The sequence below is a fragment of the Apteryx mantelli genome, chromosome 26, assembly GCF_036417845.1.
Source record: "Apteryx mantelli isolate bAptMan1 chromosome 26, bAptMan1.hap1, whole genome shotgun sequence".
Taxonomy (NCBI): domain Eukaryota; kingdom Metazoa; phylum Chordata; class Aves; order Apterygiformes; family Apterygidae; genus Apteryx; species Apteryx mantelli.
Genome location: NC_090003.1, coordinates 9,387,042 through 9,411,005, shown reverse-complemented (window position 1 = coordinate 9,411,005; position 23,964 = coordinate 9,387,042). Strand labels below are relative to the sequence as shown.

Below are 23,964 nucleotides of genomic sequence, written 5' to 3'. Positions count from 1 at the left end.
GGTGCGTAAGCAAGCATTAAACAAAAACAAAATTGTCCCTAAATCAGCAAAATAAATCAAGTGCCCTAACTGCACCCTGGCAGTGGAGTGCAGATTAACTTTACTCATTACAATCCAGGTCGCTGCACTCTCACTGTGTTCTTTATCAGGACCGATTTTATAATTCTCTGAAAAGTCTGCAAGTCCCTTTTCTTCTAAACTGCAGCATTAATTTTCAACTTTACCCAATGGAGTTGTTAAAAGCATTCTATCAGACAAGTATTTTACTTATAGCTCTGCTCTCATTTTCCCTCTCCCTCTATAACCCAAAAGGATACTATCTTCTCTCTTTTCTTCCCCAGCAATAACAAACACTACGATATTTCTCCTGAGAGAAGAGTAAAGCAAAAATCTTTTTTCAAAGCCAAGACAGTCACTGATTCTCCATCAGCAGTGTACTTAAAACACTGGACATTTATCATGTTATCTGTCGACACGGCTAGCCACTGACAAGTACACGGCGCTATAACACATTGTTTACTTCATTAACCGTGAAGATCTTCCCCTACCAATTCTGGATCTTTGCGGCTGGCCAGGATGTTCCCATTCTCTCCAGCAGTCTGTTTGTTCGGGCTTTTTACTCTAGGGGAGCTCTCCAAAGGTGGTGGAGGAGGGGGCGGTGGGGGGGCCACCTTCTCTTTGCTTGGAGAGATTGTCTCTTCAAACCATTGCCCAAGGATGGGTTCACTGTCATCATCTAATACAGGATGCAGGAAAAACAGAACCACAGTATTATAAGTGATTACCTTCTACAAACTATTCAGCTTAGAAAAAGCCTGGCAAAGAGTTCCAGTGAGCAGAGTTAAGGCTGCTGCTATCTTTCTTTTTCCCTTCCAGTCACAAGGCCAAGCACTTTTACAGCAATCCAGCAGGAATTTACAAGAAGAAATTATTTCCAATCTCCTCCTAAGCATTACTGCCAAATCCCAGGGACTCTGGCTTCAGTTTACATAAAAGAATATATTCAGCATTGCTTTTGCCAAACGGATCTTACAAACTGCTTCACGTTTTCAGCATTCTATTTCATTCCAGTCCATGAAGGCAAAAGCCCAGTAGCCAGGTTTCCGCTAAGTCTGAAAGCGTAAAATCCTGAGTTAAGTTGCTTGCTGCAAACTCTATTACCTTGGCTGCTGTCCTCCTCAGTGCTGCTAAAATCATCCTCATAGTACGTATTTGAATCAGTGGAGGCACTCGCATCACTGCTCATGGAGCCTTTCCTCTGACGCTGCAGGACACAAGCCTTAAAAACACAACAGAACAAGTGAAGTTTTAGGAATATAAAAGATAAGAATTTGAAAACAAGACCATCCTAACGCAGTTTTAATTTTCTTCTAGTGAAATTCTACTCAATTATTTATTAACATTTCTTCAAGGCTCCCCCATCTTAATTTGTATCAAAAATATATAGGATGGTTGAAAACAAGTCATCTATACCAAGCTTGTAAGCAACACTTCAAGTAACAGCTTCAACATGAAAGCGCCTGTGTTGAATACAGCCTTTTCATCTTCTCACTAAATTCACAAATACCACTGAGCTTACAGAAAAACTGTTTCAGAACCGGTTTGTCAAATCTACAGTCTCCTAAAAGAGGAGAGAGAGAGCCCCCAGTTGACGGCTTAATTCTAAATTCTTCTTAACATATTCATAGTTTGTAATGAGAGACTTTTTCACGCAGCTGACACTTCACAAGAGCGGTTCAGCTACAGAACTTCTCTAGCAGCATGCCAGCTCCTACCTTTCTGTAGGAAGTAGAGAGCAAAGTCAGCAACAAATTAGTGAGCGGTACAGAATCTATCAGACGCTGGATCCTCTGAATTGATGTGCTTTGCGCCATGATATCCAGCACTGCTGGTGGACCGTCGCTCTCCCAGCCCTGGACGACAACATTGAAAGAGAATTTAAAGTGTGTATCAGTGCAGAAGGGGAAATATTTCACAAGGACATACATGCTACCTACACACCTTGTGCAATGCCTCCACTTGCAGATCCTGAAAGAGCGATGATAGCAGTTTGATGGCATGATTCGCTAGTACCACTGATAGAACACCAAACCCTTGATGTCTACAGAAAAATAAAAGATAAGATGTAATCTCAAGGACCATTAAATTGAGTGAATGGATTAAGGAACTGCTTTGCTAAACTGAAAAAGAAAAGAACTGGGCAATAAAGAATCAAGACTTGAATTACAAACACGGAGAAAATTTAAAGAAACTAGCAAGACTCCAAAGCAGTTGCCTGCTGTGCCTTCTTAGATACATGGAAAACGATTACCTCAGCGAGATATCGACATACCCTTTCCCAGGTCCTAGCTTGGGAGACCCAACTCCCTCCTTAGTGCGAGCAATAATGTCTCTGACACGTAAAGCAGCCAACGGATCTTTCTCCTTTCCCTTATCAGCCAAGGCCGTGGGGCTGAGGTTCAAGATGAGGAAGAGGCTGTTTAGCAAACACCAAGCCCCAAGCAGCTGGAAGTTCTGATAATGCTATCGTGCCGAAAGTGGAAAAAGAAGAGAGAGAGAAAAAAAAAAGTAAGTATAAGTCCAAATGCCAAAATATACCAGCACAAAAACAGTGAAAAAGCCTCCTGAAGAGACAAATCTTACCTCACCGCCTGCACGACGTGAATTGCTGATGGCTTGTCCAATCATTTCATAGATTTCAAGCTGCAAATAAATCAAAAAACCTCTGTAATGTTTAAGAACTCTACTGGGCAGTAACTAAACCATTCCACGCATTTTTAAAACCCCAGTGTCTCAAACAGGAATTTTTTTTGCCCTCCACAGTTAACAACCCCATTACTTCTCGATATATCAGCAAGCCTAATGCCTAGAAGCAATAGATAAGTACGGCAATCCAAATAAATACAAATTCTAGGCACTTTGCTTGCCAAGAATGAAAACAACAAACATGTTCTCCTCATCTACTTACACATTTCTGTACAATAGTGGCAGCATCATTTTCATAATCTTCCTCTTTAGAACTTGTCGACCCAGTTCGTACCTGTTGAGTGCTACCCACATGTAGGATGGCCATGCAAGTTGCCACACTCACCCCTGTTTGCAGATAAGTGAAGGTAACGTTCTTATTAAGAGATGATCTTGGGACTAAGTGTTCCTATTTAGTACATTAGAACAAGCAGTATTAAACATGCGCATAAACTTGAGGGAGTTGAGAATACTCAACGTTACAACTGACAGATTAGAAGATCTTTTTGAAGTACGCCCAAAAGAGTAAAGTTTTGTCCGATAAATAAAACGTGATGTATGAGAACAATTAAACAAGTAAATGTTTTACCATGTAAATCCATGCCATTTCTAAGGCAATCTTCATACTCAACTGCTGTATCTCTTTAAAACTTTACCTGTACCAATTAGACACTTGGGATTCTGGAGTACTTAAAGCACTCCTGGGAAACAGGTTGATTTGAGGGTAAAACCAATTAAGCTGAAGTTACAAGCATCACAAAAACATATTATGCTCTGAACATAACAGCAAAGCAGCAATCACAGGCTAATAAGGTGGTGTTGAATCACTGAACTGTCTCTCAAATACTGACAAGAACCTTTATAGAATAAATCAGGATATCGATGTCACTAGAACAATTTTTAAACTGGCCCAGTCACCACACTACACAGTTAGCTTTCAAGTCCATGGGAAATAAAGGTTCCTTGTGGGTTGACCCTTAAATATATACATTACAAAGCGGAGAAAAAGCAAGAGGGCCTTAAAGCTCCAGAGACAACAGAGAAAATCCACTCACCTGCATAGAGACAGCTGAGAGCAAGAACAGTCACGTCTTGGAGCCGTGTGGGTGTCAGGGGCTCCAGTACAGGCAGAGACAGAGTATCCAGAGCCATGGTCACATCTATTACCAGCGAATGAAATCTACAGTAACAACACATGTTAAGGTTCAGAAATGCAATGTACACTCAGAAAAGGGCTTTTTGCATCAGACAGCTCACAGGAGCAGCACAGTAACTGATACTGCACAGCTTGCCCACTCCTGTTCTCTCCTACAGCACACCTGGCATATAGCAGAGAGAACAGCGACGACAGAACTTACCCGTTGCGAACAGCAGTGGCATCTGCCACCGTGGCTGGCATAATAAAAAACGAGTTGGCTGACACGGCATCTTGAAATCGATTTATGTACCGCAAAAAGTACGGCAGGTTCAGGCACACCCTCAGCAGTTTTTCAGAGCCACCTGCCAGACAAAAATAGCAGTGTTTTATTTTTACTGTTCAACGGGAGAGCTTTGAACCCGAAGAGATGAGCCACAGGCTAACTTCAATAAGCACAGGCTTTCTCCCGTTGTTTCATGTCTACCAGCTGTTTCATCTAACCTTCATTAATAGTTGACTTAATTATACTTTGTGGTGAGAAAACACCATCGTAGATGAGGTAATAGGATAAAGACTTAAACCTAGTTTACAATGCATAACCGGAGAGTGAGGTTTTCCAATTCAAGCAGCAAGCTCTCCCTTCCTCCTACACCTGCTCAGTAACCCATCCCATAATGCTACTTAATATTGTCCACATCTTTCCCCCAAAAACACAGCTACTGTATACAAATATATTGTGTTCATTTCTTCTGCAGTGAAACTGAGACTACGTTACAGTCACAACCTCCATTAGCGATGTCAGCATATACATGATGACCAACAAGCGGCTCTTAAAGAACTGCTTTAGGTCGGAAAGTTTCCTCCTATTCAGAGTCACAGGGTGTAACGCGGGACAGACATTTCCTCTAGCACTTTTTTTTTTCCTCCCCTAACCACAAAATCTGATTCTCACCAAGTTCTTGCAGGCTGGCTACATTCTGAGCAATGAATATGCTTTTTGTCTTGGCAGCAGAGGTTTGATCTGTGGAAGCTTGATCTTCATTTTCTCCTTCCACCTGAAGACAAGCGTATACTAAATACATCACGGAAGCATTTAAAGTATATGGTATTGCAACGAGTCTCTATACAGGGAAAAGGCTCGTTAGCAGTACAACTCGAAAGAGCTACAAGCATCACTGAAAACATTAGCTTCCATAAGCCATTAAAACCACTATTACCAGTAAATGCATACTGTATTTTCTGCTACTTCGCTTCTCAACAGGCAAGTGAGATTTAAACAGTAAAGAAAGGTTTTACTTGCATACATGTATTAAAAAACCACCACTTACTGCCCACTGTCCTTCTCTGCGTCAACATTATTAACACTAAAAATCAGACCACTTCTATCCTAAGGCTATTTGTTCACCTGCGTCTCTGGTGTGACTGATGGCGATGATGAGACTCTGGGATTAAACACGGATGTCAGCTGATTCAGGAAGTTCATCTGCACTTCCTTCTGTCTTAGTTCAGGGCTCACTGGGGAGGCCAGCTCCTTCTGGTCCTCTACTGCAGGGGAAGCAGCAAAACGTCGTTTCACGCATCAGAAACATTGTATTTTCTATGCCTAACTCAAGTGCCACAGTGAAATAATCATAAATCACAACACCTACCATCAGAGAGCGTTTTGACGGTCTGAGGCAACTTAGCCGATTTCATCATTGCTGTGAAAGTAATAATTTCGGTTCGATCCAGGCGGCTGCAGCCTGTGCACAGCCCCTTTATCAACAGAATGAGGTGTTTCTGCAAAGAAAGCGGCATCAAGTAAAATTCAAACTCTGTTGATTCCAGTTATTCCTCGGCATCATTTACTCTCAGCAGCTGCATTGAGACAACTTCAGCTAATAAGGCTACTGCAACCTCTCAGATCAAATCTACTCTCATACCAAAGATCGTGAAGGTTTACTAACTGCAGCTGATTCAGCTAACACTGTCCCGTGCACTTGCTATGGAACAGCGCCTGAAAAACCTACCTTTCTTACGGTACGCTACGGCTTAAAGCAGGCCCTGTCAGAAGCTACAGTGCCTGAACAGATTTAATTAACAATGTAACATGCTTTTCCTCTTAAAGTCTTTTTAGATTGAAGCTCTTCCTAGAAGACTAAAATACAGCTGGAGAAGAATCTGTCCTGAATTACTGAAAGGACTGGCAGCGGAACAGTTCTGAGCCACGCCGTCACAGAAGAACAAAACAGACTATAGGAGATTGCATCAGAAACACTTGAATTAGCTGAGGTTCCTGAAGAAGTCTGTTTAAGCAAGATTTCAGGCAACATTCATTTCAGTGCTCACAAGCTGAAATTCTGAGAAAAGAACGCATAGGGAAGCTAGTAGCATCTACCAAAGTGCTAGATCTTAAATATTTTTAGAACTTCGGTAATTTTGCTTTATACAACAAGGAAGCAAATATGCAGCAATAAGAGGCCTTTTGCTCACACATCCAAAATCTGGGCTCACCTGCGAAACAGCACACGCTTCATCTGGGTTCTCCAGACGCAGCAGCGAGAATTCAATCAGAACTTTACAGGCGGCTGCCACTGACTGCAGTTGGTTTCTTGGTACTGAAAAAAGTAGATGTTTTGCGCTTCAGGCAGTAGGAGTTTTTAAATAATTCAGTGTAATATATTCCTAATGCTTTCAATATAACAGAATGCTACGCAACACACATGCACACACAATCTGTCATGTCTAAGAAACAGATGCAGCATAAATTCAGTCTCATCAAAATGTAACCAAAGAAATGTCTGTAAAGTAAGGATAATACCTACAACCCAGATGCAGAGACTAAAACAAATAGATAATAAGTGTTCCTAGAGATGCCATTGTATCTAATACCAAACTGGCAGGAAAAGCACTGAAGAACATGAAACAGGAATTATCAAGTTCTTCCGGACAAAATAATCTAAAATGTTTTGAATCAAAAGGTTTTGATCATTAAGTCTAACATGGTAACAAAAATTAGTCTTTAGCACGCCAAAGTAAAGTTAAAAATACTGAAAATGCATTCAAACGCTTCATTCAACCAAAAATAATTTCCCCTAAGTGAAGTCAGGCCAACAGATGAAACACCAAAAAGTCAACGCCGCCTGCTATTTGAGGCCCAACACTGATATCAGTGAACATCCCTTTCCACCCGAATTCACATTCTGTCGGAACAAAAGCTAGCAATGCTGGCCTGCTGTGGTCAGCTTTAATACGTCATTCAGAAACAGGGTTTGAGACAAATACCGAAAGGACAACAATCCTAGTCTACTTTTACTATATCCTAGTCATTAGATAAGAGCAAAGGAAAGCAAAGCATGGTGAACACTTACTTAGACCACACACCGTAGTGATGTAATGCGTAGAAAGTGCAACAAAGGAGGAGTAAAAGGGCTCATACTGCTTGTCATGGTGCAGGATCTCAGATTCGCTGCGATAAGAGAACAGAAGATATGTCAGTTAGATACAGCACAATAGCTGCCATACAACACTCAGAACATGACAGATCTACTAACATACGCAAGCCAAGCTCGTTAAAATCGCATGCTCTTTCCGAATGCACATCTGGAGAAGGAAACGGTATTTCCTGAGCAGGACAGAAGCCTCTGCCCTACGTCCCATCTCTCGCATCCTCAGGGTGGATCCAGCAGCAGGTAGATCGGGGCACCTGGATCACTCTCCACTTAGTGCAAGTATTTTTCATTTATACCGACAGCCGCTCTCCCAGTATAAGTAACCTTTAGGTTGTTCTAAACTCAGCTGCCCGTAAAGCTTGGACAGTTTGTTCTGTTAACGCCAGACAGCGTTTGCCAGGGCTGGAATACAGGCATTCCCCCATCAAGGCACATCGTCAACTAAAGTTTACGCAATTCTGCAAAAACAGAGGATCAAAACAGCCAGTTGCGTAATAACAACAAATACACAACACACTGTCTGCAACGCGCAGGAGAGCAAGGGGTTTTGGCAGATAACCCACAGCAGGGAAAAACGTATCATTCGCTGTAACCTGCCTCATGGGTAGAGGCTTCCAGCTTCTGAAATCTGTATCAGTTTGCTACGTTCCCCCCACGGAAATCAACACAAAGCACAGTGAGCGAAAAGTTAATGCCAACTCAAATCAACGGTAAAAACTGTAAAGCAAAATATACACCAATACAGGTTTCTCAGGGAGGCTTCCTAGCCAAGGAGGACATCTACTTACACACGGAAATGATGCATTAGAGGCAGCGGCAGTAAAGCTTCACACCACATCCCACCTGAACAGAAACAGAGCTCTGCCTCCAGGGCTAGTTCAGCCCTTGAGTTTTCCTGGGGTAAAACTAAGTAATGTGGATGTCTGCCTATTAAATGACTAAATTAATTTCTTCCACATTTGCAGACGATAGCAACTTTTATTCAGTGACGTGAATGGGCAGGTTCAAAGAAAAACATTCTACTACTCAGCTTCGCTAACCGTTTTAGCTTTACTTCTCAACGCAGACTTCTCCATCTTCAGTGGCGGGCTCTTTTTTTTTGAAGGGGACTTGCTGCCCTCCAGTCTGACCTATTTATGCCCAGTCACTTTCCCTTTCTCTATCTTAAGTCATCTCTTCCTGTCCTAAGGGAAAACGTTACTGAAACAGAACAAACCATAGAATACGGGTTTTTTGTTTTTCTCCCACAAAAAGAGGGAAAGAAATACTCAACAGCTTTGTAGCTGCGCTTCCACAGTTCGGAGAAGGTTTTTTTTCATTTAGTCTATACAAAAAGCTTAAATGGAAAAATAGCTGTTACAAACTGGGAAGCTTTGCTTGAAAACACTCAGCAACATAACAGTACTGGATCTCAAGGGTTTGCCTCACCAGGATCGCCTTGTCCTCCCTTGACTGCTGGGTCAAAAGTCCAGGCTCAAACGTGCACAAAAGTTCACGTCTCCTATGTTAAGACACCAGTTTTGCTCATCTACCTCTTTATGTGCCACTACATATTAGCAGCAGTAGCTATACAGAATATATTTTAAGATAATGAATAAGAACAAATTGGGAATAATAAAGCATGGAGGAATTTGGCAGCTCCTCCATTACCAGTCTGCTGCATAGGTCAGGCTGTGCAACGTGCAAAGCCCATGAGGTATAGAAATATAAAGGTACAGAAACTAGAACAAGTTGGGGTATGTCATGTCAATTTGAAAAGAACAGATTTGAATTTTATAAAAATTAGTCATGGATGTCTTATGGTAGTAAAAAAACTTTTAAAAGAGGAAGGCAATTGTCAATTAATCATCATCATTAAGTCTTTGCAAGTAAACATAACAGCTTAATCTATGATGTGCCAGAGTAATATTTTTTCTATAATGAAATTTAATAGTAATTTAGGCTTTGCTTAGTGAGGGTTGCTTAAATATCTGCTTCACAGAAAAAATCCTTACTCACGCTAACCCAGAAGCCTCCAATGACAATATCCAATTTAACGTGTCAGCAACAAATACCATCACCCTTCTCAGTTCTGCTTCCAAATTTTAAACAGGCCAGAAATAGAGCCTTTATGTAAGGCAGCAGGCACAAAAGCAGCCTCTTCCTTGAGAAGGCATAAACAGCAGGTGCAGGAGTTCTCTTGCTATTGAAAAACCTTTCCCGAAAATCAGTCCTATTTGACTGTCAGAGACTTTGTAAACTGACCACGTCCCAAGTCAACTGTGTCTTTCCAAGTCAGTATTTCCATAATTTATGTTAAATAAGAGGCCAAAGCCTACTAATTCCTGAATATACCTGCTAATAGGAAAATTCCAGTGACCTGCTGATGCTCAAACTCAAAAATGAAGCATACCACTCATCAGGAAAACATGCAAATTTATTTATTTCAAAAGAAATCATGTTACTGATTTAGCTGCCATTACACCATGTTTATTTACTGGGGATTACTTTGTGGATTATACCAACCAACAGTCTCACTGAAACACCTAACAATCCTCTTCTGAAAATAAGCTGAACAGTCTTTTCTATTAGAAATCAACAGATAGGTTATTTGTTCAGAATATAAAGAGCATGAGTCCGAGCCTGAAGAAGCTATTTTTATCCTCTGTGATGTGTATGTAATACGCTACATCCATGCATGAAATACAAGATACCGTTCTGCAAGACTCCAGGGGCCTTGGACCTCCATTAATTTCGCTGGGCTGGAAACACAGTCAACCTCAGGCACATAACTGAAACCTGCTAAGAACAGCACTGCTTAGAATAAAGGCAACGCGCTCCCGTCTCGAATGGAAAACGGAGCCATCATTTTCACTAAGGGAGGAAACGGCCCTCTCCCAAAAAGTCAAGCGTGTCTATTTAGTAGCTTAGTGATATTGCTGCACTGAAACAAGCCCATGAGCATTAAGCGCAGTGACAGCAGAGATCCACAAGATAAAGCTAAGGTGAGAAGGTCTATAAAAGAAAGATTAGCCTAAGAAGTGCCAGGTTCCTCGGTGAACCACCACATCTGCGTACAAAGGCGCAGAGCGCTCCTTTCAAGCGCCCGTTTGCACGTTCAGCCGTTCCACGTGAAATAAAATCAAGCCTTGTGGTGTTTTGGTATCTCCTTCAGCACGGCGCTTAGTTTTTGTTTCCTAACGTGTAATTGTGGTGAGGTTGATGGTCTTTATAACTGAACACAACGCCGTGGCACCCTCGCCTGAGAGTTTTAGAGCATAAAATAGGCTATAAAAGGTACTGGAGAGCTCACAGAGCTGAGAAAAGGCCCCTCCGCCTTTCCCGACGGCGGTGTAACTGTCCGAGCCGGTTACCGCGGCCGAGCGGGCACGCAGCCTCCTCCCCGCTTACCGGGCACCACGCCGGGGAGCCCGGCGGGCTGCAGGAGGCCCCGAGCAACGCCGCCCCCACGGCTCCCTCCCCGCCAGCGAGCGCCGGGCCTGCACCGGCGGGCGGCGGGGCCGGGCCCCAGGGGAGCCCCCGCTCGTCCCTCACCTCTCGATAACCGAGGCCAGCAGCTGCGGGAGCTCCTTCATCTCGAAAGCCGAGTAGGAGGCGGAGAGCAGGGGCCGCACGGCCACCTCCCAGCCCAGCTCCGCCGCGGCCCCCGCGCCGCCGCCGCCGCCGCCCGCCGCCATCTTGCCGCTGCGCTGGGCGGGCGCGGGGGGGTGGGGGGGAAGGAGGGGGGAGGCAGCGGCGCAGAGGAGGGGGGCGGCGCAAAGCGGAAGTGACCCCCGCGCCGCCGCACGCGCCGCGCCCTCCCATTGGAAGCGCGGAGCCCGGCCCCCGGCGCCTGCGCAGTAGATGAGTCAGCAACTTTTTCCCTTGCGGCGCATGCGCCGTGGCCTTGCGCGGGGTGCGAGCGTGTGCGCATGCGCCGCGACTCCTCTCCCTCCCCCCCCCCTTGGGTCATCCCTGAAGAATGACTCAAAAGAGGCAAATCCGCTTAATAAACTCCCACTCCAAGCACCAAAACCCTGTTGTTTCACGCACCAAACCCCCACGGTTTAAGTACAGCGGTGACTGTCAGGACAAGTGTCCCAGGCAGATACAATTAGCTGCAAAACTCGATTAGGAAAACTTAAAATCAGAACCTGACATTAAAGCGTGCAATAAAAGCGAACATCCAGGATCCACAGAGGGAGAACGGAGAGGGTCTTTACTCTCAAATCGCCTCGAAACCGGGCTTTGCGTTACCAAGGAGCCGTACAGCAAGGCAGAAGACCTTTCTCAAATGCAGTTCAAGGCAATTCACCTCTCACCTTTGTGGACACAGCTCTTTATTTTCTTTCCGTTAAAGAACGACGCCAGAAACATCCAAATAAACGAGCTCCATGTTGTACACCAAACATGGGAAATTTTTTCAGAACAGGAAGGAACTGGTGGTGCAGCCGAAATAAATAAAGACCATGAGAGACTCGACATTCAAACTCCTCCCGCACCCTTGCAACATACTTAAATGACCTTGCAACATACTTAAATGACCTCATACTTAAATTTCCCACCAACATTCATGCAACTTCTAATGTTCCTCTCAGTGAACTGGCTCAGCAGAGTCTCCTCTTCTTCTCCTGTCTTGCATACAGTAGCTCACACATTTATCAAGTCCACAGTAGGTGTCAAGTGTCCGACTCCTCCTCTTACCAAGGCTTTAGTAATGGGGTTGAAGAAGAGGTTAGCATCAACCGGACACTTGTCCTCAGTACGTCGGTATAGATCTTCGCTAAAATCAGGGTACATTGATTGGGGAAGATAACGTGATCGTCAGATTCTAGGGCATTAGGACTTTTTTTAGACCTCTTTTTTGAAAGGTTTTGGAGGGGGGGGGTTAGTCATAGCAGACTGATGTCTCTATCATCTCTGTTCCTTTTCTTCTCACAGGGAGGCGTACAGGCAGCGCACTGTTTTGTTGTACTAGCAACTCCTCCTTTCAAATATCTTCCAGCAGAAATGCAATATAGATACTCGCCTCCGTCGCAGCCAGGAAAACAGGAACTTCCGATTGAACCCAGCAGCAACACCGGGTCGCAGATCATCAGCCAGTCCAAGTCTCAGGTACCTTCTTCTCCAGCCTTGTCGATGCCTTCGGCGTTCCCTCACCCGCAGGCTTACCGCCAGGCACGGTTCAGCAGCTTCACCTGAGCAAGTCTCTTCGTAATCATAGTGGCAAAAACCAGGCCGAAGAGGACGCTGCTTATCAGCACGTAGTCATAGTCGTCTTTCAGGACATCGAACTGCTTCGATGGGTACACTCGGGTCTGATAGATGTCCAGGCCGTATGCAACAACCTAAGGAGAGGAGATCACGCGCTGGTAACGCGGCTTCAAGCAGAAAGCCGGTACATCAAAAGCGATGGACCTTTTTGTCTACAGCTCTGACTGAAACAAGAAAGGATTAAGCAGTGAGCAGCCACATGATCTGAAGTTACAGGCTCCCTGCCACAGGTTATGGTATCGTGCTGCTCTACCCACCAACTCCACGGCTCTGCCAAGAAGCCTCTGCCCTGTACTCACCAAACAAGTGGACTCTAGGCCAGAGGGGGCTGTATAAATCCCTCTCATTCGCGATATGGTTTGATTGTAGTTGATAAACCTCTCAGCATGGATCTGCACGTCAGGAGAATACGGAATCAAGTTCTCTTCTCTGAAAGGCATTAAAAGAGAAATCAAAAACCATCTAAACACAGTATGCAAAGGACATCTTCACCTACATTTTGTTTCCTAGGAATTACAAGTCCGATCATTCTAAACTACTGACCCAAAGCAGCAAATTTAGCAGCTTTTCCCAGTGCAGATTTATTTCTGCAACAAGTAGAAAACACATGCCAGCTGGGTCACACTATACTGCAGCTGGCTCCTTTTAGGGTCCTAAAGCTTTAAAAATAATCAAGTGTCATTCTAGAAACTTCAGATACACAGACTCCTATTTCTTAAACAGCAGACAACAGGCATTTTTTTCCTATTACAGACAAATGTTTTCTGTCATCATAGATGGGCAGCAAAGCAGCTTCGCTAAGCATCATGCAAGGATTGCCCTGAATCTACACGTGAAAAGTTCTACTTCAGCATATTACACACAAACCCATCACTCTCAAAGGTGTCCACGAACAGCGGCTATTGCGCTTTCCATACCTGCTCTGTTCTGTAGGGATTTCGGGACGGCGAGGATCCAGCAGAGCCTTTGGAAGGGAGAGGATGGCCCCAGAGGGAAGTCCAACTGTACATTAAAAAAGAGGTGCATCTTAAAAACGGTCATTTCTGACAGCATTTTCTAACAGCTAATATAAATGCCTTCCTGGTGCATGTCCTTGCCCTTGCCAGGAGTCCGGCGCAGCCCAAAAGCAGGCAGGACCTTTGGCAAAAAATTGCCTATTGCTCAGTTTTGAGCGTGATGCCTGGCTCATGCAGGTAGCAGCAATCTCTGAATACATTCGGAACAGAGCAGCGTGCACTTACTGAGCAAGTGACGGCTGGTGATGCCTCGTTCAGTGATAGTGGCCTCCATGGCGCTGATAGCAGATGGGAAGATGTAAGATTGCTGGAGGACCTGAGGCAAAAGCGGACGGTCAAGGGAGCTGAAGGCTGTGGCGTTGTATTGCTCCGTTCCCTCGTACAGCTCCAGCACAGTGAACTCATTCCGACGTGCCTTCGTGTTCCAGTACTGGTACTGAAACGAGAGAGGAAGATGTCCTTCAGGAATACAGGGCAAGCCAAGTCTACAGTACAGAGGTAGCAGCAAATCACAGAGAAAGGTCAGAAAGTATTCTGCGTACAGGTTCAGCAACTGCCCCTACCTCCTAAAAATAAAGGAGGAGAAGATAGGAGTTCTTACCACCACCCAGTTCTCCGAATGGACAATGTGGACAGGTCCCTTCGCTTTCTTCTGTACTGAAGAGTGGATGATCCGGCCTGTGACTCCATCAATCAGATGTATTCCAATGAACGTGCGCTCATGATGCGTATCAGTGCTCTCTGTCACCACAGCAAGCAGGTTTGGATTCAAGGACTGCAGCAGCAAAAAAAAAAAGAAAGGAAAAGCAGCTGAGACCCCCACTTTAGCGCCAGAGGCACCACAGTTATCTGCATTTCATCTGGGACCAGAGATGTAATGAAAATATCTTATTAGCACAGATCATCTGGAGAAATCAAGCAGCAGTCCCTCTCATCCTCAGATGTTTGACTGGCTTTTAATTGCTGCATGAAAACATTTTACAGAAAAAAGTCCACCAAAATTAGCATCTTCTGCAGAAGATTCTGATTTTCTCAGGTTAGGGACACTGACGCCTGTATAGAAAAAAAATGGCATCACAGGGCAAAGATTTAATACCAACAGTGCCTAAACAGGGTATAGAGATCTTCCAGTGATCTAATATGTCACCAAAAAAGTTCCTACTGCACCTTATAGAGAACACTGCGATCGCCCATCACACGGCCCTGGGAGTGCACATGCTCACTGGATCTCTTCCCTTTCACCGTCACTATCCTCTGCACTTCCGTGGGAATGACCACCTCCCAGCTCTCCTCCGTGGTCAGGTCCTGCAAGAAACACATGACGCAGGAGAAGGTTTTCTCTGATCCTCTGAAGACACAGGCTCCACTAGTAAGACACAGGGAGCTTCCTCTGCTTTTGGATTTTGAAAGCTTTTTAGGAGTGTTTTGAGGCCTAGTAGAAGTCAAAAGCCAGCTGAACTGTTTACACTCCAAGCAAAACTCCATAAAACAAGTGCAAAGATCTACTATTATCTAGAGAACATATAGGAAAATATCACTTATGCTGTAATGTTTCTTCCGTACCTTTTTCAGCCTGAACCCAGAGAGTTTTCCCTGATCGGCATCCACTAGATAAAAAAAGATAGAGTGGGCTATTTCTTCTAACTGACGAAGAACATTCTTAGTCGCTGGGAAAGCTGTAACCTAGAAAAAGAAAAGAAGAATTGGAACACAGGTTAAAAATCAACTGACAAACAAAAAAAACCCCACAGGTAATTATTTTAAACACGTTTATTATGAAGTTTCACCAGAATAACCTCATCTTTTTTTTTGAAATGTAACTCAAAGACATTTTTTAACCTTGCTCAAAAAAAAGGGGGGAATAATTAACCTGAATATGAAGAATGCTGCCTGGGGGCAAAGCAATTTACCTTGTACTCATCATCAATCAGGAGCAGCACTTTGGCATAGTCTTGATCCATAATAGGCAGAAGTAAAGTCTGAAGGATAGGACGCTTCAGAACAGGGGGAGCTACCTGACTCCGCTTCCCAAAGATGGGGTTAAAGACATAGAGAAAACTCATTTTGGTTTCCTAAAAAACAAACAAGATGCAAAACTTTTAGTAAAGCCAACAAAACAGCTGTTTTTCTATCTGTTACCTACTGGTGTGGACTACTCAGACCCTGGGTTCAACTACTCCACCCTGAAAACACGTTCTCTTTGAACACACATACCGAAGCAACTCCTCTGCTGAGAGAATATACATTGTTCTAACCAAATCCTATCTGCCACCTGCTGAAGCAGTCTCAAAGCAAATTAAGGTTTCCTCCTCCCTCACTTGCCTGTGGAGCACAAAACAAGCTGCACCCAGCTAAAAGAAAGCCACTGTCACCTAGCTAATGTAGACAACGTATGACCTTTATTTTACGCAGCCAGAAAAAATGAATTACATTATTCCTTTTACTTAAATAATTCAAAACGAGCATCTTGACAGGATTAGGACTGTGTTGCGTCTCTGCTTCCCTTCAGCTGTCATTCCCCTCCTCTCCCTACCTACCCAAAAAGATGCTTTCTAAACGCACAGTTTTCCCAACTAAGCAGATTCAACGGAGGGATAGAGGAAAGGAACTCACCTTGTCCTTAACAAGCAGCGTACATTGTGGAGGGTGGGGGAAATGCGCTGTTGTTCTCTGGACCATCAGCTTGAAGGAGGAACCTGGTCTCACATTCCTGAGGTACTGCTTCCACAGGATGGTGCCAGAACTGCTTTCAATACCAAAAAGCTGAGCAACAGAGAGACCAGAATAAAGCCAGAGTCTAGATCAACATGTCTTTCACATTTAAGCACTGCAGTTTAAGCACTGCAGTTTGCTTTGGGGCATGACAGGGAAAGCAGAGTCTTAGTCCCTCTCCAATGCCACCACAAAACACGCTGTGCATCTTTTCAAGACGTTCTTCCCAGATGCAGGGAAAAAAAACAGTGGTGAGACCCTTTGCTATAGTCTAGAAACAGATTCCTACCCTGCATTCCTCACCTTGCCCGAAGCCGTGACCATGACCATCATTTTCTGGAGGTTGAATTCATCTCTAGCCAAATTATCAATATTAATCTCATTCTTAATCTGGCTCCGGGGTTTCCTGGCATCATAAAACATCTTCCAAAGATGGGCCGTCCAGGCTTGCAGCAGGATAAGTTGGGAGGACAGCCGCTTCAGAAACATCCCTAGCAAACCATCTGCAAAAGGACCAAAAATGATAACTGAAGGGGGAAAATATTACATAACTGAAGGGGAAAAGTGTTACTTCCCGCTCCATAATTCAATTACGGTCTCAGCCAGTAAAAGTAATGTGGCCATGCCTGAACTTAAGACAACTCTTAGCCTCTGCCTTCCTCTCCAGAAGTGCAGAGTTATAGTTACCGTTTCTATTACGGACTTTTTGACATTTACCATCCTTTTCCCACCTCACCCTGCTGTAGCTCATTCCAAAAGACACTCTCAGCAACTGAAAGCAAACCTTCTTGCAGAGGATATAATCTCTTCCCTTGTATTCCTTCTTTCTCACTGGTACACTCAGCAAGTGCCCACCCAAAGCTAACCTGCCTTTATAGGGTCTCAAGTTCTCTTTGTGCTCATCACTCAGAGTAACAGAACCGCTTGGGGGGGGAGGGGGGGGAATCATAATTCTGCCCAATGAGGGTTTATATTGCTCCTGTCAAGGAGCTAAAAACACCAGACTTCAACTATATTTCACCACTGAGGAAACCAAGCAGCAAAAAGATAAAGACCCACTAGAAAAAACTTGTCAGAAAGATTAAGAAACACACTGCATACAGTCTCTGAGGTTACCTTGAATGGCTGCATCCAGGACAGCAAGAAAAACAAAACAAAGCAAAAACAAAAGCTATTGCAAATGAATTTCTTCCAGAAAAGGCAATAAGAGGATCAAAGGGAAACGTTTAGGAAAGATGGCTAAAATCTCTCCTACCTCTGTTACATTCACAGTCTGGAATACAGTATGTTCATGTGATCTGCCTTTGGCATTGAGCTTTAAAAGTTGGGACAGAAATGAGTTTATTTCTGATCCTATCGATCATGTTGCCAATAGCGGAAATTTGAATCCAAAGAACTCATGGCTTAGAGGAAAACGATACATTTCTTCAGGGGAGAAAAAAAATCAAACAGAAACTCACATACTTATAGATAATACCATTAAGTTTATGGCTTACCTGCTTTCTTTCCAAATTCCCCCTCCAACTCAGCCTGTGCCCCTGTCAGAGGTAGATCCACCATCTCCAAGCTTACCACTTCTGCTAGTGACTCCTCTCTACTCCACACAACTTTTCCTGGAAAGAAATACAAGTAGAATATGGGAAAATCAAAAAAAGCACAAGCATATTGCACATCTGTGTTATGTCCACTACCAAGACCAGCTAAAGCAACTGAAGATCTTTTGAATTTAATCTCTAGAAACAGATTTTCAGAGGCAAAATCCTTGCTCACTATAAAAAAATCTTCCAATGGGCCTTAAAATGCAAATCACTGGTTCTTAATGCAATGCAAAATACTGTACATCTGCTTTATATACTGTGTCTTGGTATTTCACACAAAGACCATGCAAAATACTTTATTCAACTGGAGTCACTTAAAAAAAACAACACAGGAACAATAAGAGCAATTGAACATTATGAAAGGGTTGAAGCCATTAAGTCCATTTAAAATAACAGACAGAAAGCATGAACTCCAGAATGCCTATTAAGCCCTTAAGGATTCAAGTTGCCGAGATGGAATTTCAGCCTTTTCTGCAAATTAACATTTTTGCCTTGAAGATCTTTTTTGAAGACACTTTAAGGAAGATCTACAAGAGGGCTTAGGCTCTCATTCTACAATGAGAGCTCTGAAATCTGTAGAAATCCATGAAACTCAAAGGCTCCGTTTGCACAAGCAACACTGCAGAATCAGTTTCTCAGATGAGTTGTCTTGTGAGAGTGAAAGATAATACGAGTTTCTGGTCTCCTTCCCAGGACTTAGCTCAGGACCATCTGTCTAGCTCAGTAACCTGCATATTGCAATCACGCAAGTTAAATTAATTTTGCCACTTCCAAAGAAAGCAATGATAATCTATGATAGTTTGGGACTGGATTCCATAACCCTGGAGATATCTCCTGGTCCTACAGTGACAAAATGGACCAGTTTAGCTGTTTGTGCCAACTACCTGGCTGCTGGAGGAACACTAGCATGTGGTCTTCTGTTTGTACCAGCGCTCGATAGCCCACGGAGTCATCCTTCTTCAGAAAGACCTGGATGTAGAGCTGGAAAAAAGAGCAAGCAAAACAGCGAGGATGATGTCCATCAGCTGCTTGGACAGAACAGAAACAACTCTCAGGCCCCACAGGTGAAACAAGCACGAACAGTATGACTGTGTGCCCCAGTCTGGTACATCAGCAGCAAGCCTTCCACCTCGTCTGAAGAGCTCTACCAGTCCTGCCAAATTGGGGTACGGAGAGCAGTACAAGTCTGATCAGCCACACGACTGAAATAAGCTCCCTGCTCACCTGCTCCGGTTTGGCGCCACTCTGATCCAGGTTAAAGGTAATGGTGGTATCCAACAATCTTTGGCCAGTTTCAACCAGGTAGAGATTAATATTGTAGGTGTGATTGGAACAGGTTAAGGATTCCTGAAACATCATGGAGAAAAAAGCCAAGTTAAACACACACGCCACACCAAATCCAATTCCACAAGAAGGTTTCACGTTTAGCAAGCTCGTGGCTTCAACAGGTTTTAAGACATTTTTAGACTGGTTATATGGAACCAGTGCAAAAATCCGTCTCCAAAAACATGGTTTAATACCCTTTCCATTCTGTTCCCATATGTGAAGGAAGAAAATGGCCTATTGATCAAGAATTTCTATTGCTCCTGGAAACAAGCTCATTTTATACCTGTTTCTGGGAATCCTCCGGAGTACTTCCAGCATGAAGGCCATCAGAAGTTCCAGGTTTCTACAGTGAGGATGAGAAGAGATAACATGGCTTGGGAGCACAATGAGAGCGTGGAAAAAAATGGGGCTTGGAGTGCCTGACAACAGCAAGCTCTGTCTCTAGACTTGACTCTAAAAACAGGCCAGAGACAATTCTGAAAAAGATGAAAGCTTGCTAAGTTCAATAATCCTAAGAACAGAAATCCTCCATGGATAGATAAAGCTGATTCAGAGGTTGCACACAAGCAGCTTACACAGGGCTATAAAACAGGCTGCACACAGGACAGCATGTTTCATGAAGCCAGAGGCAGCTTTAGCTGGATGTAATCAAGATCTGCTTGCACTGTCTTCATATGTCTGAGAAACTAATTAAATCTTACTCTTTTTGAAGTTACTAAACATCCCTGGAAATCTGTGAAGGAAAACTTTTGTGGAACCCAACTCCAGCGCATGCCCATATTACAAAACCGTGCTGGTCACATAGTACGAGCAAATTGTATTCACCAGTTCACTCCTGCAGGTGAGGACAGCAGCCACAGTTTTCTCCCCAGTCGTTGCAAAGCTTACCAGAGCTGCCTGAAAAAAAAATTAATAGCAAAGCATAAAGCCAACAAAAACAGCAAAAACTACCTGCGCAAGAAATTAAACCCTAACGAAACTAACACTGGATCCTCTACAGTCAAATTCCAAATGTTATCATCTCACCAAAGATAAAATTACACCTCGTCAAAGACTAAAAAGGATTCTTGCAAAGAAGTAAATGTTTGACCTGCACAAGCTTTTGAACCACTACCTCTAGTATTACTGAGCTTTTTAAAGCTTTTTCACCTTTCAAAACTTCTCAGCTGGCCTAACAAAAGTACTGCTATGTTACTGGTCACTTAGATGTATGTGTTTCTCTGTCCAGCAACAAAACATACCTAAACTGACATTTGAAAATATTTTAACAGATAGTATAAATGAAATCAAATGTTTTTCAAATGTTGCAGCAGAAAGCACAATTGAAATGGGAAACTCAGCAGCTTGTTCACAACGCTTAGTGGGGGGAAGGGGGTTCTGTTTGTTTCTACAATTTTTAACTGAAAGAGCTGACTACAGCTTAAGAGTTCTGCAGCTGCATTTATCTTGGTTACCTGCTGGAAGTCCCGAAGGTGGCTGAGCAGCCCGTGCCTGTACTGCAGCAGGGAGAAGTGGCTCAGAGACAGCTGCAGGAAGAACTGGGTCCGCGAAGCACTGACAAGATTGGGTTGAGTGGCCAATATCCTGGGCTGGAAGCCGTCAGCAAACTCCAGGTCAAGTGACTGAGAAAGGGAGATTAGCATATGGGTTCAAGAAAACTTTTTCTCCGGTGCCCATATCAAGATAAACATGGAAGAGAAGCAAGGAGGCTTGCACTAACACCGGAGCAAAGCTCTGGAAACAATCAGCTGGGCACGCTTAGTTGGACAATTAATTACTTATGATGCTCTGTCAGCGCCGCTCACCTGCAGTGGGATCTGCTTCATCTCCTGCTCCGTCTCCAAGGAGCAAACGTAGAGCGAGTGCGCCTCCATGTCCATGCACACCAGCACTGCCTCCCCCACCACGCCGCACGCTCCGTTTAAGCTCTTCAGCCACGGGGCCGCTACTCTGACCTGCCAAGCAAAACGCACGCTGAGTTGTCAACAGCACAAAAACCTTCGAAGGATCAACACGGCCGTGACCAAGATATTCAAGTCAGAAGTATTTTTACCCATGACCTCGGGATAAACTCTCCATCAGCCTGAGATTTCCAGGATGGTCTTGACTCTGCCAGATGCAAATCTGATTAAATTTTGCTTTCAGGGCATTCAGCAGTGGAAATCTATTTCTTGGCCCACAAGCAATGCCGCAGTCAAAGGAAAGTTTAGTCTCTACTACGATAACAATTAATTACTTTGCACATCACACCACAGTTACCTACTTGGAAGGGCATTTGGTAACATCAAAGCCAAGCTGGCAACAAATCCAACATTTTGAATCCGTATTCAAGCACTACCTGTTTTGTAATTTCTCCATCCTCTACGCTGAAGGTTAGGACATTCAGGTGGCTCTGAGGAACAATTCCAAGTACATAGATCACTCCAGTCCCATGGGAATATAATAGCTGATACTGAGCACTCTCACTGCAAGAGAAGCAGCTGCTGTAAAGCATCATCTTCAACTGCTACTCAAAATTACACTCAAATTCTACTATCACGGGTCTTCTGAGGAAAGACCGACTCAATTCCTAACTTGCTTGTTCTAAAAGAAACATTCTGTCTACCCGCACAAATACTTTACAGATATCTCGCCTTCAATCATTGCTTTCTGCAGCGAAAAATGTGAAGATGACAGAGGCGTAACAGGTGGTGAATTTCTCCACCCTTCTCTTACACTCTCCCCAATATTCCTTTCTATGCAATTAAAAAAAGCAAAATAATTCGTGGTTTCAGACAGGAGAACCTCCTTCATTTTTCCGGAAAGAGCATTCCATTAGCAAAGCTCATAACACACTTGGAAGTTCTCCCCCTCTGTCTTATCCTTTCAAAAAGTAACTGCTAGTTTTATTTGTCTTAGTACCAAAGAAGTTTTAGTAAGTAAAGGGGAAGTACAGCATCCCCTTCTCCTCAAAAGATCAGGTTATTGCACGTCAGCAACTGCAGCTTCTACTTAAAATATTTTCTTACCTTTCTGGTAAATGCTCTACCCATTTCTGGTGCCCATTGGAAAGGTAGTGCAGAGAGATGGCTGCCTTCTTCAGGACTGCCACGTATTTCACCGCGTCCTGCAGCCCCACCAAACCAGCCATCTGGAAACTAAGCGCAGGTCAGAGACAGTAGATGAGAAAATGATGTTTATGAAGAATTCACCCTGTTTAAAGACTTTCTTCAAACATTCAACAGCGAGCTTAAACTATAATTTAAAAATAGAGTCCGCTTTACCTATCCTTAGTGATTTCAACAGAGTACTAGGCTGGAATGCAAACGCCTCAGATCAAAGTGGTACTTTCCAAGTTTGACGCGTTGTAAACTGGGGGAGACAACTTACCTGTGAAGCGCTTTGTATCTCTTCCTCCTACCTGTTTGCCAAGGGGTGGAAACAGCATTAGACCTGACCGCAAGCTTCAGGAATTCCCGAAGTATTCATCCACGTTTTATTTTAGGAACCTCATGCCTAACTAACGTTTCCCTAGAACATAACTTCTTCTTCCTACACCAGCACTACAAAGGGAAAGAGACAGTCCAAGCACCCACCTGCCGGTGTCCAGTGACGTCTCCCAGTTCAACCCACCAATGTTGGTCTCCCAGGAGCGGAGAATGCGCCCACCGTTGGACACAGTGATGGCATCTGCCCAGAAAACAAACAGAAGGGCATAAATACAGGACTTGTTTCCGCCGCAAATCAGTGAGACAATTACTTTTGGCAAGTTTAACGGTTACTCCAACAACACATGGCTGGAATCCCACGTGCGAGGACAGTCACTAACCCCAGCACACCATCTCATGTTCTCCTTACCCTGTCCGTGGATCAGCATCGCATCTATTGCTCCTTCATGAGTTCCCTTATCTACATGGCGCCACACTGAAGGAACAAAGAGTTAAGTGAGAAACAGTGTTGCTCCCTCAAATGCTTTTACTTGTTATTATGTTTAAACCTAAGTTTTCTACAGCAAAAAGCTCCTACAGTCCATGAGCCTATCTGTCCTAAGCAACAAGCTTTTGAACCGCAGGCTGGCAAAGCAGTCTGAGCAATATTAACTTACTGGTATGAAGATGTAGCGTTAGCCCCATCACAGCCAGCAGATTCCCCTGGAGAAAACCCTGTTCGGCCCTAAAGCCCCGCTTTACTCACGGATTTCACCAGTCCTGGAGTTCAGAGCGGCCACGACGTTCTTCTCGGTGGCCACAATGAGCTTCTTGGAGCCCTGCGAGGCCTCCAGGGAGGCAAACTTGAGCTTCCCCACATACTGCTGCCTCCTGGGGGAGGGAAGGCGGGGGGAGAGAATGAGAAGGGGCCACGGGGAGCCTCACTGAGGGGAAAGCGCGTGGGGAAAGCACCCACGGGGAGGATACAGCGGGACAGGGCACCGGGCAAGCACGGAGAAGGGGAAAACCACGGGGGAAAGGTTTCCCCCCCCCCCCAATCGCACACGTCGGAGACGGGGCCCGCCGGTACCGGGCCGGAGCCGCAGACGGAGCAGGCCGGATCCCGCCGCCGGCTCCACACAGCCGGCAAGACCGGCCCCCCGCGCTCCCCCCCAGCCCCGGCCCGCACCCACCAGTCAAACTTGCCCACTTGGTCCTCGTAGACGGCGGCCGCCAGCGACGGCAGCAGCACCACCACCACCACCTCCCACAGCGCTGCCGCCATGACAGCGGCCCGCCGCGATCCCGGCACGCCCCGCGGCAGCCGCCGGGGGCCTA

At 44.5% G+C, this 23,964-nt stretch overlaps 2 protein-coding genes across 7 annotated transcripts in view; both read right to left on the bottom strand.

The window, feature by feature from the left end:
- The window catches only part of UBR4 (ubiquitin protein ligase E3 component n-recognin 4), an 80,184-nt gene extending 69,191 nt beyond the window's left edge, over positions 1-10,993 (bottom strand). For all 6 annotated transcript variants that reach the window (XR_010886356.1, XM_067310857.1, XM_067310858.1 and 3 more), the window contains exons 1-15: positions 10,849-10,993; positions 7,234-7,331; positions 6,377-6,480; positions 5,533-5,662; positions 5,289-5,428; positions 4,836-4,938; positions 4,104-4,245; positions 3,801-3,925; positions 2,969-3,093; positions 2,644-2,703; positions 2,333-2,523; positions 2,002-2,101; positions 1,776-1,913; positions 1,162-1,279; positions 549-736 (exon numbers count right to left, since the gene is read on the bottom strand). Coding sequence is in view for 5 of the 6 variants with exons in the window: in XM_067310857.1 (XP_067166958.1) it covers positions 549-736; positions 1,162-1,279; positions 1,776-1,913; positions 2,002-2,101; positions 2,333-2,523; positions 2,644-2,703; positions 2,969-3,093; positions 3,801-3,925; positions 4,104-4,245; positions 4,836-4,938; positions 5,289-5,428; positions 5,533-5,662; positions 6,377-6,480; positions 7,234-7,331; positions 10,849-10,991 (1,905 nt within the window). In the remaining variant the exon portion in view is untranslated. The remainder of the gene's footprint in view (positions 1-548; positions 737-1,161; positions 1,280-1,775; positions 1,914-2,001; positions 2,102-2,332; positions 2,524-2,643; positions 2,704-2,968; positions 3,094-3,800; positions 3,926-4,103; positions 4,246-4,835; positions 4,939-5,288; positions 5,429-5,532; positions 5,663-6,376; positions 6,481-7,233; positions 7,332-10,848) is intronic.
- A 623-nt stretch (positions 10,994-11,616) lies between these two features.
- Positions 11,617-23,924, bottom strand: EMC1 (ER membrane protein complex subunit 1). The gene is made up of 23 exons (XM_067310951.1): positions 23,820-23,924; positions 23,393-23,517; positions 23,057-23,122; positions 22,795-22,888; positions 22,228-22,356; positions 21,558-21,684; positions 21,025-21,174; positions 20,674-20,841; positions 20,045-20,116; positions 19,503-19,562; positions 19,118-19,240; positions 18,778-18,874; positions 17,792-17,908; positions 16,599-16,798; positions 16,197-16,346; positions 15,494-15,655; positions 15,147-15,266; positions 14,751-14,888; positions 14,185-14,358; positions 13,809-14,019; positions 13,485-13,569; positions 12,867-12,996; positions 11,617-12,641 (listed from the first exon to the last, which is right to left on the bottom strand). Exons 1-23 carry the CDS (start codon positions 23,909-23,911, stop codon positions 12,462-12,464), a joined length of 2,970 nt encoding a protein of 989 aa, XP_067167052.1. The 5' UTR covers positions 23,912-23,924; the 3' UTR covers positions 11,617-12,461.
- Between the last annotated feature and the right edge of the window lie 40 nt (positions 23,925-23,964).